This window comes from Raphanus sativus, chromosome 6 (genome assembly GCF_000801105.2).
Source record: "Raphanus sativus cultivar WK10039 chromosome 6, ASM80110v3, whole genome shotgun sequence".
NCBI lineage: Eukaryota > Viridiplantae > Streptophyta > Magnoliopsida > Brassicales > Brassicaceae > Raphanus > Raphanus sativus.
In genome coordinates, this window is record NC_079516.1 from 20,483,549 (window position 1) to 20,498,597 (window position 15,049).

Below are 15,049 nucleotides of genomic sequence, written 5' to 3' on the forward strand. Positions count from 1 at the left end.
ACCATATTAGTGATGGGCCTAACTCACACCCAAAAGCTAGCTCAAGAGTGGAGGATTGCCCAATCACATATATATGCCCAAGGACCACACATCATTAACGATGTGGGAGAGACTCTAATATCCTCTTAAAGGAAAGTGAACCGCAAAGCACAACAAAACAAATAGAGTCCTCTACATTCCTCTACATGTAATTCCTAAGCGTGCTAATCATATTCAGGACAACAAGCAACACAAAATCTAAAAATGTGGGGAGGTGAGATAGCAAGAATTAAGGTCCAAGAGACTTGAATTTAGAGGGATAAAAGCTCACGCATTCACCACATAGTCAGAGACCCATATGACATGAATCACAAGCCAAACCCACACCAAATAAGCCTTGCAGTTAGATGGACAAAAGTTCCATTAAAGGTCTCACCGGTGATATGCGAAACCTTGCTAAATTTGGGAAAATTTTCCGAATCCGAAAATAGAGAGGGAGGAGAAGTTGTTGCTGTTGCTACACCATCCCTCGTCGTTATCGGGATCTCTATTCTCGAAACAAACTCACACAACACTGCAAAGATCGAATTGTTGACATGAACCAGACAGGGACAGACTCAGGTAGAACTTAGGTGGAGCAAGTGCCACACACTGATTTTATATTTTTTCAATAATTACCTATAATTTAAGTAAATGTCCCTAATCAAAAATATATTTTATTATAAATGCCATATACTTCATAATGTGATGGATCCACCCCTGGAACCAAATGGGGTATATTGCATCACCGAGAAAAACTTACACCAAAGAGGAAGATGGACATGACGGGAGAAGATGGAGCCTCTCACTTTTACGTCAATCAGCATCAGAGAGGCAAGATGAAGAATGATGGTGAGACTCAGAGAGATAAGGTTTGTTTGAAAAAATTGGAGGCGTGATTATCCGTGGTATATGCTAATTTTCCAAAACAGAATTTATTTTAAAATTAAAATGATTAAGAGAGGTATAAGGAGGATCCAAAAACAAATGAAAGATGCTTGTTTTATCATGAGAATTCAACATATTTGAAACCGGAAGACAATGAAATCTTTTCTTTATTACACAAAATCTCAGATTAGTTATTCCATAAAAGCTTTGAAAGAAAGAATACTACTACTACTACTCCTGCTTTCCCTTGTCATCCGAGGCCGAGGGCATTGATGGAGATGAGGAAGCCTGTTCCTTTGCAACAGAACTGTCTAACATCTTTAGCACAGCGTTGAATAAAGTACCCACAACCTTTTCCTTTTCAAGGTATTCGGTCATCTTCTCTTCTAGATCCTAAATTTGTTAAAAACTTATTAAGCATTTGTATGTATAAACAACAGTTAAAAGTGAACGGAAATGAAAGCTTACCTTCATATCCTCTTCATCTAGTTCTGATGTTTTCCTAATACGTTCGAGTTCACTTTTAATCTCTAAAATCTCTGCATCTGTAAGAACCATTTCTTTTTCAAAATAGGGTCAATAGTTATGCCTAATTTTTGATGTTTTTATTTCATTTTTGATATGCTTGATCCTCTATTTATAGATGTATAATGTATCAATTGACGTAATACAATGAATAATAGATTTTAAATCTGGGTACTTTTAGACTATACTTTCATTTTAAAATATGTAACCTTTTAAAGAATATATTATTTCTATATATTATAGGGTGTGTGTTGGGAATAAAGAATATTAGATCATGACCCATGCGACATCGCAGATTTTATTTTAAATTGATTAAATTAGTTGAATGATTTTAGTGTTAGGAGAGATTTTTTGGTTAAGAGAGAATTTTAGTTATGTAATGTTTATTTTGATGTGGATTAATTAACATTAATTACAATTGTTTATTGTAATTTATCTTGCTGATAATTTGATTCATATTATTTTTAGACTATACTTTCAGAAATGGTGTTTGCAACAGACTGTTCTCAACTGGTGATAATGGTGTCTATACCAACAGAATGCCCGGCATTCGGTACACATATGGTTGAGTTCCTAAGATGTAAGCGTTTCTTCCCCAAATTTCTCATACGACATATCTCAAATGCACAAAATACAAAGGCTGACAAGTTAGCATGCGGTGCTAGAAGTCTACTTTCAGCTATGGTTTATGTCGACTCAGTTCCAGTCTTGGCTATTCTTTTGTTGATAAAAATAATAATAATGTGGTTCATATTATAATCGGTTTAATTTAATAATTTATACCCAGTGTTAATTATTTATCGTCAGATAATATATATTTCAAACATTTTCAACATAATTATTTTTATTATATTTATTGTACAATGTAGTTATTTTCAGTGTATAATGTTTATATATATATTATGCAATGCCTATTATTGAGTTATTTATTACTTAAATAAATTATATAATGTATAATTTTATATATATTATGTTATGGCTATTATTTAATTTAATTGTTAGCTATTTCAACTCTTTTTCATTATGAATTTTAATCAAACCTCTGTAATTTATTTGATTAATTGTAAGATATATTTTGATTCAATTTCTTACATTTAATTTATTTACACTATTGAATTAATATGAATTTTTATTTAAATTTAAATGAACATATTTTAAGTGAAACTATAGTAAAATATATAATTTTGTATTTATTAGATATGAAATTGTATAAGATATTATTTAAGTTAATATTTATTTTTGCAACTCTTTTCGTTATATTATTTTAATAAATCTCTGTAATTTATTTGATTAATTGTATGATATATTTTGATAAAATTTTAATTATAAAAAATGGTTTATGTCAATTTATTTCATTTTATTGATGTTCCGTTTCAAATTTAATATGAAAGTTTTATTTAAATTTATATGAATGTACTTTTTATTTAAGAAAATATAATTTAAATAATTCTTAGTTTAATTGATTTGAGATTTATTGGAATTCTTTTGTAGTATCTAAACCTGTAAAACTAGTTAGGCTTATTTTTCGATTTTAAAAAAACTATTTCAATATTTAGTCAATTGTAATGTTTGATATTGTTCTGTCAAAAGATTAATTATTATGTTGTTTGAAAAATTTGATGGTAGTATATTGTTTTTTTTAAATAACTACTTTATAATATAAGAGTATATTTAATTCAAAAACGTACAAAAAATGCCGGGTTCAAATAAATGTTTCTGTATTAATAAGAGATATTTTAGTTATTTGAATATTTTGATTTATTTCTATAATTATATTATTTTATATTTATTAAATATGAAATTTTATAAGATATTATTTAATTTACTTTTAGTTATTTCAACTCTTTTCATTATGAACTTTTAAGAAAATATCTGTAATTTATTTGATTAATTGTATGATATATTTTCATAAAAATTAATTATAAAATCTACTTGATGCAGTTTCTTTCATTTTAATTTTATACAGCATTAAATTAATATTAAGTTCTATTTAAATTTAAATGAACTTAATTTTTATTTATGAAAATTCCAATAAAATATAATATGTTGTATTTATTAAATATGAAATTGTATAAGATATTATTTAATTTAATATTTTAGTTTTTTCATATATTTCTTATTATGAATTTTTAATAAAATCTTTGTAATTTATTTTATTAAAGGTATAATATATTTTGATAAAATTTATTTGATGTCAATTTACTAAATATTGTTATATACAGTATTTAATTTAATATGAAAGTTTATTCAATTTAAATGAATTTAATTTTATATTTATGAATAATAGATTAATCTATTAGTTTAATGGATTTTATAATGATTGAAATTATTTTGTAGTATCTAAACCTGTAAAATAAGTTATACTTATTTTTGATTGTTTATAAATTATTTGAATATTTAGTCAATTATAATATTTTATATTTTTTGTACACAAGATTAATTATTATGTTGTTTGGAAACATATATAGTAGTATATTACTGTTTTCATAACTATTTTATAATATATGGGTATATTTAATTTAAAATCCTACAAAAAATTGGGTCCAAGAGAATATTTCTGTTTTGATAAGACATGCTGTTTATTTATTTAAATAAAATTAAAATAATCCATTACTTTAATTGATTTGATATTGACTGAATTATTTTGTAGCTAGTATCTAAACCTATAAAATAATTTATACTTATTTTGTTTTTTATAAATTATTTTTTCAATTATAATGTTTTATATTTTTGGACACAAGATTAATTATTGTGTTGTTTGAAAACATAGATAGTAGTATATTACTTTTTCATAATTATTTTATAATATATGAGTATATTTAATTTAAAATCCTATAAAATATTGGGTCTAATAGAATGTTTCTATTTTAATTAGAGAGATTTATATTGTATAGGTTTTAATTATTAATTTATTGTCAAAAAAGAGAGATTTCTATTCTATATATTAAAATGCTTGGTAGAAAATATTTATATGCACTAAAGCGCCTGGTGCTTCTTAAAAATGCAATACTATATACACTGTAGCATTTCATGTTCAATAAAAAGCTTTTCCAATTTTTATAATATATGGTGTGAAAAAAAAATTGTTTAAATCTGATTTCAGTTTGTGGTTTGGTTACAATCATCAGAAAATTAACCAGAGATCAATTGATTTCAGAGCTAGCTAACTGATGGTTCAAGCTAAAATTTTGTTATTAGTGGATGTATAGGTTTGGTAAAAGAACTACTAATTTTGTTTTTGTTACAACTCTTCATCTTGGTGTAAGTGATTTATTTTTATTGGGCCATATTTCAGTTTATTGAATTCGTACATTTATAGTATTAGGCATGCCATATTATTCAAACCCAAAAAACCGAACCAGAACCAGAATCAAAAAAAATAAAACTGAAACCAGGTCGAAACATAAAAAAACATGAATAGTTTCTATTTCACTAAAACTCAAAACTACTATTCATTTTCTTTTTAGTCTTTATAATTATTTTCTTTCACAAATACATCTATTAACTTTATTTAGAATAACTTAAATACACCAAAATAAAATAGAATAGAATACATAATATTTAAATAAAATTCACAAAAATAGAAAATACAGTAAATAAAGTTCACATAAAATAAAAATACACTAAAAAACTTAAGATAAATAAAATCAAATTACATAAACATTTAAATATTACTTCGGAATGTATTGATTGAGTATATATGAGTGAATTACGGAAATAATGCTTGAGTAATTTGGTATTTATATGTTGTTTTCTAAAATGTGTGTGTCCGTGTGTTGTTTTATTATATGTAAATTTATATTCTTTTTATTATATATTATTTTAATATTGTGTGTTGAATAATATATTAAAATATGTTTTATATATATTGTGAAGTTTTATCATTAATAGTAGGTTTTGTTAATGTCAAAGACTATAGTGCAAATAAATAAACTTTTAAAGATTTTTTGAGTATTTATGGTTGGAGTAATCAATCGTTAAATCCTCATTTTGAAGCTTTGCTCCCTTTAAAAAGAGGTATTGCGTTGGAAATACTCTAAAAAAAAGTTTTAAAGAAGATGAACTCACGAATAGTATAGTAGATATACTTTAGTGTAGCTATTTATGTAAGAATATTTCCAATGGTTGATAGCCATAAATATCTCACTATTTTTTAAAAAAACAAGAAAAAATAGGAAAAGTAGGAGAGAGATATGAGAAATTATTTATGCACTTATATTATTAGATAACTTGTATTACACATATCATTTACTAAATGGTTTATAGCTTTAAAAGTCTTTTTAATTTACTTTTTTGTCAAGTCTTTTTAATTTATTTAAATAAGTAAAATTTTATTATATAATATTTAATTTCGTTTAGAAAATGAGTTACATACTCACCAATAAATTTGCTCTAAGGGTATCATACTACCTGAGACATAATTTTATACTATAAAAATGGAACAATTTATCATGCTTTCAAATTTGATAGTTCTCTTCTCTCATATTTTGTGATTAATTATAATATTAAACTATACATATTTTTGTTGTGCCGCGACTGTCCTCTCTTCCTCAAGCATTCCACCCATAGTCTCCTCGCCTCTTTTAATTGTTGCAATGTAACTATTTCTCTTTTTATTATATTTTATGAAGGTATAATAGAATTGCTATTCTACAGTATATAAATATGAATTATGTTTTGATGTTGTATTATTGATATGAATCAAGATATTATGCATTATTTTAAGATTCTGATATTTGCGTTTAGGTTTTATATTTTGGTTTAAGATTTAATGATTAGGTTTTAGGATTTAGTGTTTAGTATTTGAAAGGTGGGGGTTCGAGTTTTGGTCAACATTAACTTATTACATGCAAGCATAGACATATCATAATTTCACCGATATGTATTTATCCTATTTATTTTGTTTCATTGTCTTTGTGTTTAAAGTTTAGATTTGTATTAAATGTTTATATTTAGGTTAAGTGTTCAGTGATTATGGTTTAGGATTTAGTATTTAGCATCTATAGGTGAGGGTTGGAGTTGGGGTGAACATTAATTTTTTACATGTGATCATAGACATTTCATAATTTCATTTATATGTACTATACTATTTATTGTGTTCCGTTTTATTTAGGTTTAGGTTTATATTTGAATTTAAGAATTATATTTAAGTTTGGGTTTAGTGAATAAGGTTTAGAGTTTAATATTTAGTGGTTGTGTATAGGATTGGCATTGGCTTTTTTATAAAAAGGTTTGAAATGAGTTGGTGTTCTATATTATTTTAGTGATATGAAATATAATACTCTAGTTTGACTGTGAGAAATAAATGAAATACGCTATTATTTCAAGAATATTTTATTGTTGTTTATTAAGGGTTTGACTGCTTTTTCCGCTACCATCCGTAAATACAGCTTTTGCGGTTTGTAGCAGTTGAAAGAGTTTCGAAACAATCATACAGACCGCTACAAATCGTTTCAAACTGCTCTGAACCTCTTAAAATCAAAAGCTGGTTCCAACTAGCGTTTGCGCTTGCGGTTGGATAAATAAATATAAAATTAATTTTTTTAAACATTTTAAAATTTTAAATTAAAAATATAAAAATGGAAATATTATAAATAAAAGTATATACACATTTTATATATTAATTTAAATTCACAAACCGTATCATAAATGTTTTTATAAAAAATTTAAACTAGCTATTCATTAGAATTTTTTAAAAAATTAATATATATACAAATATAAATATATACACATATAAAACGAAACAAAATACTTTTCAAAAGTTTTAATATAACTCTTCAAAAAAAATTATTAAAATTATAACTTTCAACTAATTAAAAATAAATAAATAAACTAATCGCCAGACGACTCCCATGTAAGTCGTCTAGACCCATAACCCCTAAACTAATTTAACTAACTAAACACTTCATAAAATCAAATTAAACTTAAAAAAGTGTTTACTATACACAGAAATAAACATATATAGGTAAAATATTATTTTTCAAAAATATATTTAAGTTTTCCAAAATCTAACCTTAAGAGTACATACAATACTACAACATATGTTTCCAAACCCTAAACCAAAGAATATCATGATTCACTACTTTCATTCATCTATGTTAAAAAAAAAATCAATTTTATTATATCTTAATTTATATCACTTAAAATTGTTTATAATTACATGATTTTATTTTCTCACTCATCAAAATATTTTTTACAAAATTTATAAATTATTTTTAAGATCAGTTATACCAGAAGACTTCCCTGGACGTTGTCTAGACGACTTACACTATCTCAGAAGACTCAGAAGACTTTCTGGTGTTATATTCATAAAAATGAGTTATGGTTTTTGTTTGGTCACAAGGGGATGGCTGCAATTTCACAAAAATTTTAGGTTAATTTTGTATTTGATTCAAGTTTGAGTATAATTTTGCTTTAAATCAAGTTTTGAGTCATATTGCCAAATCCCCTAAGAACATACGTATGTATTTATATATATGAATAGCTTATATTCCTTCTGTTTCAGAAAAATCTATATTCTAAAAAAAATTGTTTCAAAAAGATATTTTATTTAATGAAAAATTGTAAACTTTAAAAAATTTAATGGTGTTTATTGAATTTATATTGATTAAAAGTTATATAAAAATCTTATTCATAAAAAAAACAATGTATTTATGATCAAATTTTAATATTTTTTCTTTATATATGTAAAAATTCTAAAATATTTATCCTTTTGAAACGGAGAGAGTATATCAATTCTCACTTACAAACAGGATAATCACATGACATTAAATCTTTTAAACTATGTATTGTATAGAACTATAGATATACGTGTAAAATATTTATAGAAGATAAATACATCTATATATAGAAACAGATAATGATACATCCACGAAAATTCTTCTGGAAAAGAAACAGAGTGGTCTCACGTCAGCACACCTACGTTGATCACTGGAAATTGAAATATTAAAACACGCTTCAAAACGACTATTAATTACCAATACACCCTGGCTTTGGGCTTGTATAAAACTCCTTTGTTCGTCTGCGAAGACTTTATAACAACAAAAGCATAAGCAGGACATAATATACCTACTTCCTCTCTCTCTCGCTCTGTTATGTTCGATTTCGAAAGGATTTCAAGATCAAAGATGATGAGAAAAGAGACCTTTTCGATATTCAAGACAAAGAAAGAAAGGACGAGGTTGAAATTTTTGGGATTTGGAAGGCTAAAGTGGAAGAGATTGAATCTGAAGATGTCGTTTTTCGAAACTTTGAGATACAGAATCATGTCTATCATTGAAGGAATGGTTTTGGTTTCTAAGCTTGCTTTCTTCTTTCTTTGTTGCGGTTGCAGATTCTAACACGTTAGTTTTTTTCCTCATTTTTTTGAACGTCAACATGTTTTTGTGTATTCTTTAGTTCATATGTAAAATTCTAAATTCTTCCAATACAATATCCAAAAAATATTCGTTTCTGATTTGTATAGTTTTTAAGCTGTTAATGTAATTAATGTAAGTGTATTTTTAGGCTAAATGTTAAATTTTATACTAAAGTTTTTTAAAGTTATTTTTAATAGAAATTACAGTCTTCTTATAGCGGCGGATAAACAGAAAATGCACTTAAACAAATCCTGAAACAAGTAAAAAATACAACAGAAAAATCTACTAAAACTAATACGTTTAATTCTTAAGGCAAGATGCGGAAATGCAACTAAATGCGCACGAACCTTATTATAGTCGAATAGAATTAAAAAGTTTATTGGTTGTCGCGAGCTATTGCAAAAAACCAGCAAAACCTCAAAATCCTGATTTTTACAGCTTTCGTAACCGGTAGAAACCTGTAGAATAATTAGACACAACCTCTCAAGTTTTCTGGACAATAGTAATGTAAGAAAACCAATCGTCCAGTAGATAGAACTGACGATGTGAAGATTAATTGTTTCTTTTTTCAAAAAAAAAAGAAGATTAATTGTTTCTGTAGATATATGATTGAATTTGCAAATTTATCATCATGATGTAACGGAAGTTGTCTGTAAAAGTAGTTGAATTCCAAAAAAAAAAAGTAGTTGATTTCCTGTTATCGTGCAAGGTAGATAGTAGTTTCTTGCTTATTTGAAAAATTGAGAACATTTAACATGTTTTTTTTTAAATAGGCACACGATCATGCTACTGCCTACTGAACTTTATGAAATGCTTTGGAATCTTATTTCGTGAAATGCAAGCAAAAGTCATAATGGTGTTAAAATTTAAGATGTTCATCTTTGAAAGTTGATGAAAGGATATACAGGTTCAGACGTACATTATGATCGGCCAGATTAAGGGAACTCGTTTGTGTTTTCATAATCGAATTTACTAATGAAGTTCCGACAAATAATTTCATAGTCCTCATGTGATAATCAAAACCAAGCAAAATCTCAATAGTTCCATAGTCTTTTCTGGCGGCAGTTAATGCATTGCATGATTGACTGATACAAAGAAATGTGGAATTAGTCAAATACTCAGTCTAGAGTTGTATTTGGTAAGCATTGACAATTGCCCTTTCTAGAACGTTTATATATATGATGTATAGTTGACCTCAAGGAGTAACATACATCCTTGTCTTATACAAGTACTAATCAGTCACCATATGTCTTGTCTAAAGTGAGAAATGCACACCAATAACAACAAGATTTGCGATTGGTTGCTTGTGTTTGCTTTTTATATCTACGCTTACGTTTTATTTTTAGCATAGGTATTTTTTTCCCCTAAAAATGAACGCTTGTCTCTATTTTTAAAAATCAAAACTAGCTTGTTACATGTAAACTTTACGTGCTAGATATAAATATAAATAAAATAGTTATCATTGGATTCACCTAGGATAAATCTGTATGCGTACCAACTAATACTATTTTGTTATTTTATATTCAATATCTTTAAAAAAACAAAATACTGTCAAATTATATTATGAGATAAAAATAAATAATAAATAGTCGTAATTAAAAAAAAAAACTTTTTAGTATCTTTAGTGTTCTTTTTGATACAGTTTCAAAGTTATTGATATAGCAAGTGTAAAGAATTACATTTACAAAAGAATTGTGGCTAAATAAAACAAGGACCTAATGTAAATAAAAAAAACTATCTCAGCTTGAGAGCTCAAACCACCTTTGTAATAATCCTCTGTCTCGATGTTGTGGACCTAACTTTAAGGACACAGTAGTCCATCCTGTGCAGCCTCCCATTTCTCTCTCTCCAGACATAATGTATGGTCATCTGAAACACCATGTTAATCAGTATAGCATCCAGCCGCTGCATTCTGTGCCATTTGACCATTCGTAACGTTTCCGTAACGTTTCTCCCACACCCTAAAAGAATATGGACAAGCAAAGAAAAGGTGATCTCTTGTTTCATCCCTTTCTCCATAAAGCCCACAACCTTGTGTGACACCCCAAATCCTCATCTTATCTCTTGTAGCCAATCTGTTCAAAAATTGTTAACCAAGTGATGAAAGTAAACAGAGGAACTCCCTCTTTGAACCAGACCATTTTACTCCAATGTACCTTCTCCTTCCTAGGCCGGATCTGCTCCCATGTATCCCTAGCTGAGAAGTTATCTTGGAAATCATCCTCCCTATACTTCTACAACACAACGCTTGTGCCAGCGTTTACATCCTACTTCTTTTCCTTGCACGCACCAACCAGTTGGTGTAACAGCTCCCTGACTGTTGCCTTGCGCGAAAGACCAATATAAGCTGTGCCAATAGCTCCGTTACATCAATCAACCTGCCCACTCTCATCCATTGTGAACTTCCATACGCATGAAATCATAAGCCAGTCCTCTTAGTTTAAGTAGCTTTCTCCAAATCCAGAAACCTTTTGTATCATTCATCATAAACCAAAAAGAACTATATCAAAGAAGGTAATGCTTTGTCCAACAAACCCATAGGGAAGTTGGCTGTGTGAATAAGCGCCATTTCAGCCTTAATGCAAAAATCAGTTTTAGTTTTAGTGTTTAAGATTTAGTTTTTACTATTTAGAATTTAATATATTGCTGATGGCATTAAAATATTTCTTTTTAAAAAATTATCTTTTAGTAACCGCTACTATTTTTATTTATTTTTATCAAAAGGTTCATGGATTATGATTAAGGGTTTAGTGTCTTTAAGATTTAGTGTTTAGTATTCTTGATTAAGGATTTATGATTTATCCAAAGGTTTATGGTTTACCGAAGAGTTTAGAGTTTAGGATTTAAGTTTTAGTGTTTTGCTAATGGCATTAATGTATTTTTTTAAAAAATATGACTTCTACTATTTTTTATTTATTTTTATTTTAAAACATAATATAAGTTGACAATATTTTTTTTTATTTTTAAAAAATATTGAATATGAAATAACAAAATATTATTGGTCGGTGAACTACCCAAGAATAATTCTAAAGAAAATCTTTCATTTTGTGTTTGGCATTTAAGTTTATAGCATTGACGTTCGCATATGGCAACAGTAGTCTATGGAAATATGAAAATGATACTAAACAATAATAAAAAGCGAAGACAATGTTTGCATTAGTGAAAGAATAGAAACCTAGACCAACTTGAACTTGTTATCATGAAATATGAAAATTGTACGTTATCATTTAAGCAAGTAGGCACATTAACGCGTTGGAAGACTTTATACGATAAGTTGGGTTTTTTTTTGTAACTGGCTTCGATAAGTTGGGTTTCGATAAAGAAAAATAGAACATGGGTGTTGACCAACTTGCAATGACAGAAAAAAAAAAGAAAAAAAAAACTTACAATGTCTACCTATTCGGTACACCTTTCATTGTTGTATTGAGTATATAAGATTAATGCTTCCACGTGAGTATCGGTTCACCTACCTTTGCATTGAGTATTTTGGTTTCTGGTTACTTGTTACCTTATTACTATTTACGCTATTTTGTTTATATGTTTTCAACTCTAAAATTGTTTTAATTGTTTTCAGACCAAAATATAGTAACATTTTGAAAATTCATGCTAACCTTTGAAATGTTTAATTTTACTAGAGGCTAAGGGCAAATAAAATTACGAGGCTAAAAGGGATAAACGTAAGAATTTAGGGGCTTTGAGATAAATTTAGCCAAGTGGCGTAATCTCTCTTATCTAGTAGACTAGTACAAGAGAGTTCGGACACCAGTTTTGCAGTTTGATTATCACCTCCAGTACGTGATAGACATATGGTAATATGGTAAAAAAAAGGACTCTGCCAATATACTAATCCAGTGTGGACGGGAAAGCCACTAATATTCATGAAAGTTGCAATAAAACCATGATGAGAAACTCATTAACCGCTAAAATACTGTCGCATGAAAGATGTAAAGAGGAAAATTATTCCATCCAAATTTTTTTTGAAAATTTTAATTTTATATTTAATTTTTTGTGTATTCATATTTAAATTTAATATTAATATAATTTGATATAATAGTTTATTAAATAAACTAAATATATAGTTTGATATAATATTTAATAGTATAGATAGGAAAACAAATTTCGGAGAGGAGTAGCAGGTCGAGTGGAGAAACATAAGTGCATCCTTACTTCGGTCCAAGGTAAATAATTTTACACTCAAAGTAACATAACAGAATGCTTTAAGAAAAAAGTAACATAAGAGAAAGCTAAGATAAGAACTGCAACATTTTCGTATTTCTCCTATACTCAATCAAATTTTCATAAACAGAAGAAAAAAACTTCGATCTATATAAACAAAGTTCTTAACTTAAACCCCCACACACATTCCAAATAATTGATCGATGTTTGATTTTAGTATCAATGCTATTTTTTATATGTAGAAGTAACTAGGACTAAGCATTTTATCCGTTAAATTTGATTCGATTCGTTATTCGTTGCTATATAATCCGAAAATTCTGGATATCCGTAAATTTTCGAAGCAAAACAAATACTAAAATTCAATATTCGTTGAAACCGATGCAAATCACAAATATTAAAATTTTGAAAAACATATATCCGATTCGATCCGTCAATATATAAATCCATGTATATTTGATTATATTTAAAGTTTTAAATATATAAAATTATATAATTATTATTCTAACATATGATTTGACAGATTCTATTCACATTATTACTTATATAAAAGTATTACATAAAAGAAAGAGAAAACATTTATGACAATTATATTTTTTCTTAAGTTTTGTGTTATTATAATTGTTAACTAAATTTAAAAATTCACAAATTATGTAGATTCACTACTTCTTTTAATTTTTATCTTTAATATCATGAAAAAAATATTTTACAAAACAAATTTGTATCGAGCTTTTAAGATTATTTGTATTAATCAAAACAAATAAAATATCGTAAGTACGTAAATATCTATTTATTTTCCGGATATCTATTTTTTCGAATATCTATATTTTTCTGAATCAAAGCAAATCAGAAAATTAGATATCCGTAACATTCGAAACAAATCACAATACCTTCAAAAATCCGGATATCCGATTCATTCCCAGGTCTAGAAGTAACACAATATAACACATGTCCGATCTTGATATTTTGAAGATTATAGATAATCTAGCTAAAACTTAATTAACTTTAGAAAAATATTTTATTGCATATGCTTTTGTATATTCATTTTAAAATTTAAAAAGTCATATGCAAAAGTTTCATTTTTTAAATGCGCAGCATGAGCTCTGAATATTCAAACACTTAGCCTCTAACCAACTATTCTACGGAAATAGCTTATTAGTTGATGCTAAAGCCTGCACATATGATTTTGGGCAAATTAGAAGGATATACCCATTAGAGGTCCAAATTAGAATTGGGGCTATTGATGGACATAAGGGGTTAGAGACCCACAATTTGGCTCCCAAATAGACCTAAAAGCCCTCATGTGTTTTGCACCACAAACGACAGCATGCAGTCTTTTCTGACAAGTTTCAGGGGACATGTCTGATTCATTGTCAGTTCATAGGTCACTGTTTTGCAGAATAAATTTACTTTTAGAGCAATTAAAGACCACTCATTTTCTCTTTTTGTGAACTAATATATTTGTTTTTTTCGAAACAATCAATATCTTTAGTTTTTTTATCAGTCAATTTTTCTTTTCATCAGTCAATATTATTGTCAAAAATATTATAATATATAAAAATATATTCACAACTAAATTCAGAATTTTATAATAGTTTTCACTAACATGAATGATTCGGTCGTTAACAAATAATATAACAACCAACTACACAGTTAGTGGATAATGATCATGTTATCAAGTACGTAACCAATCATGTTTCTAAGATATTTATCAGCTACATGAATCATGTGTCAATTAACGATAAGTCTTTTGTAATATCATACCAATTATTTATCAATCTTTGGTATCAAACTATGTATCAGCTAACTAAACATGTATCATGTACACAAATCATGTATTAATCAATGACAAACCTTTTGTATCAGTTAACAAAACATGTAGCAGATATCAAATCATTTGCCAGATAACAAACGATTTATACAACAAAATATTTTAGATAAACTATCTTCCATATTCCTCCCATTCTCTTTCCCCTGTCACTGCCACCATTTTTCAAAAATTTGAATCTTCTCTTTTACTCATTCATCGATATCAAATCACGTGCCACCTAACAAAATATATACCAAACTGTTTAAGTTGGCAAACT

The 15,049-nt window shown here is 27.3% G+C and overlaps 1 protein-coding gene across 1 annotated transcript; it reads right to left on the reverse strand.

The window, feature by feature from the left end:
* Positions 1-217: 217 nt before the first annotated feature.
* On the reverse strand, positions 218-1,498 carry LOC108811125 (uncharacterized). The gene is made up of 2 exons (XM_018583175.2): positions 1,375-1,498; positions 218-1,299 (listed from the first exon to the last, which is right to left on the reverse strand). Exons 1-2 carry the CDS (start codon positions 1,462-1,464, stop codon positions 1,138-1,140), a joined length of 252 nt encoding a protein of 83 aa, XP_018438677.1. The 5' UTR covers positions 1,465-1,498; the 3' UTR covers positions 218-1,137.
* Positions 1,499-15,049: the final 13,551 nt, after the last annotated feature.

Excerpts from the sequence above, each read along its gene's own strand:
- LOC108811125 (XM_018583175.2), bottom strand. The coding sequence starts at position 1,464 with ATGGTTCTTACAGATGCAGAGATTTTAGAGATTAAAAGTGAACTCGAA. Across the intron at positions 1,300-1,374 it reads TAGATGAAGAGGATATGAAG|GATCTAGAAGAGAAGATGAC; the intron begins GTAAGCTTTCAT and ends TAACAAATTTAG.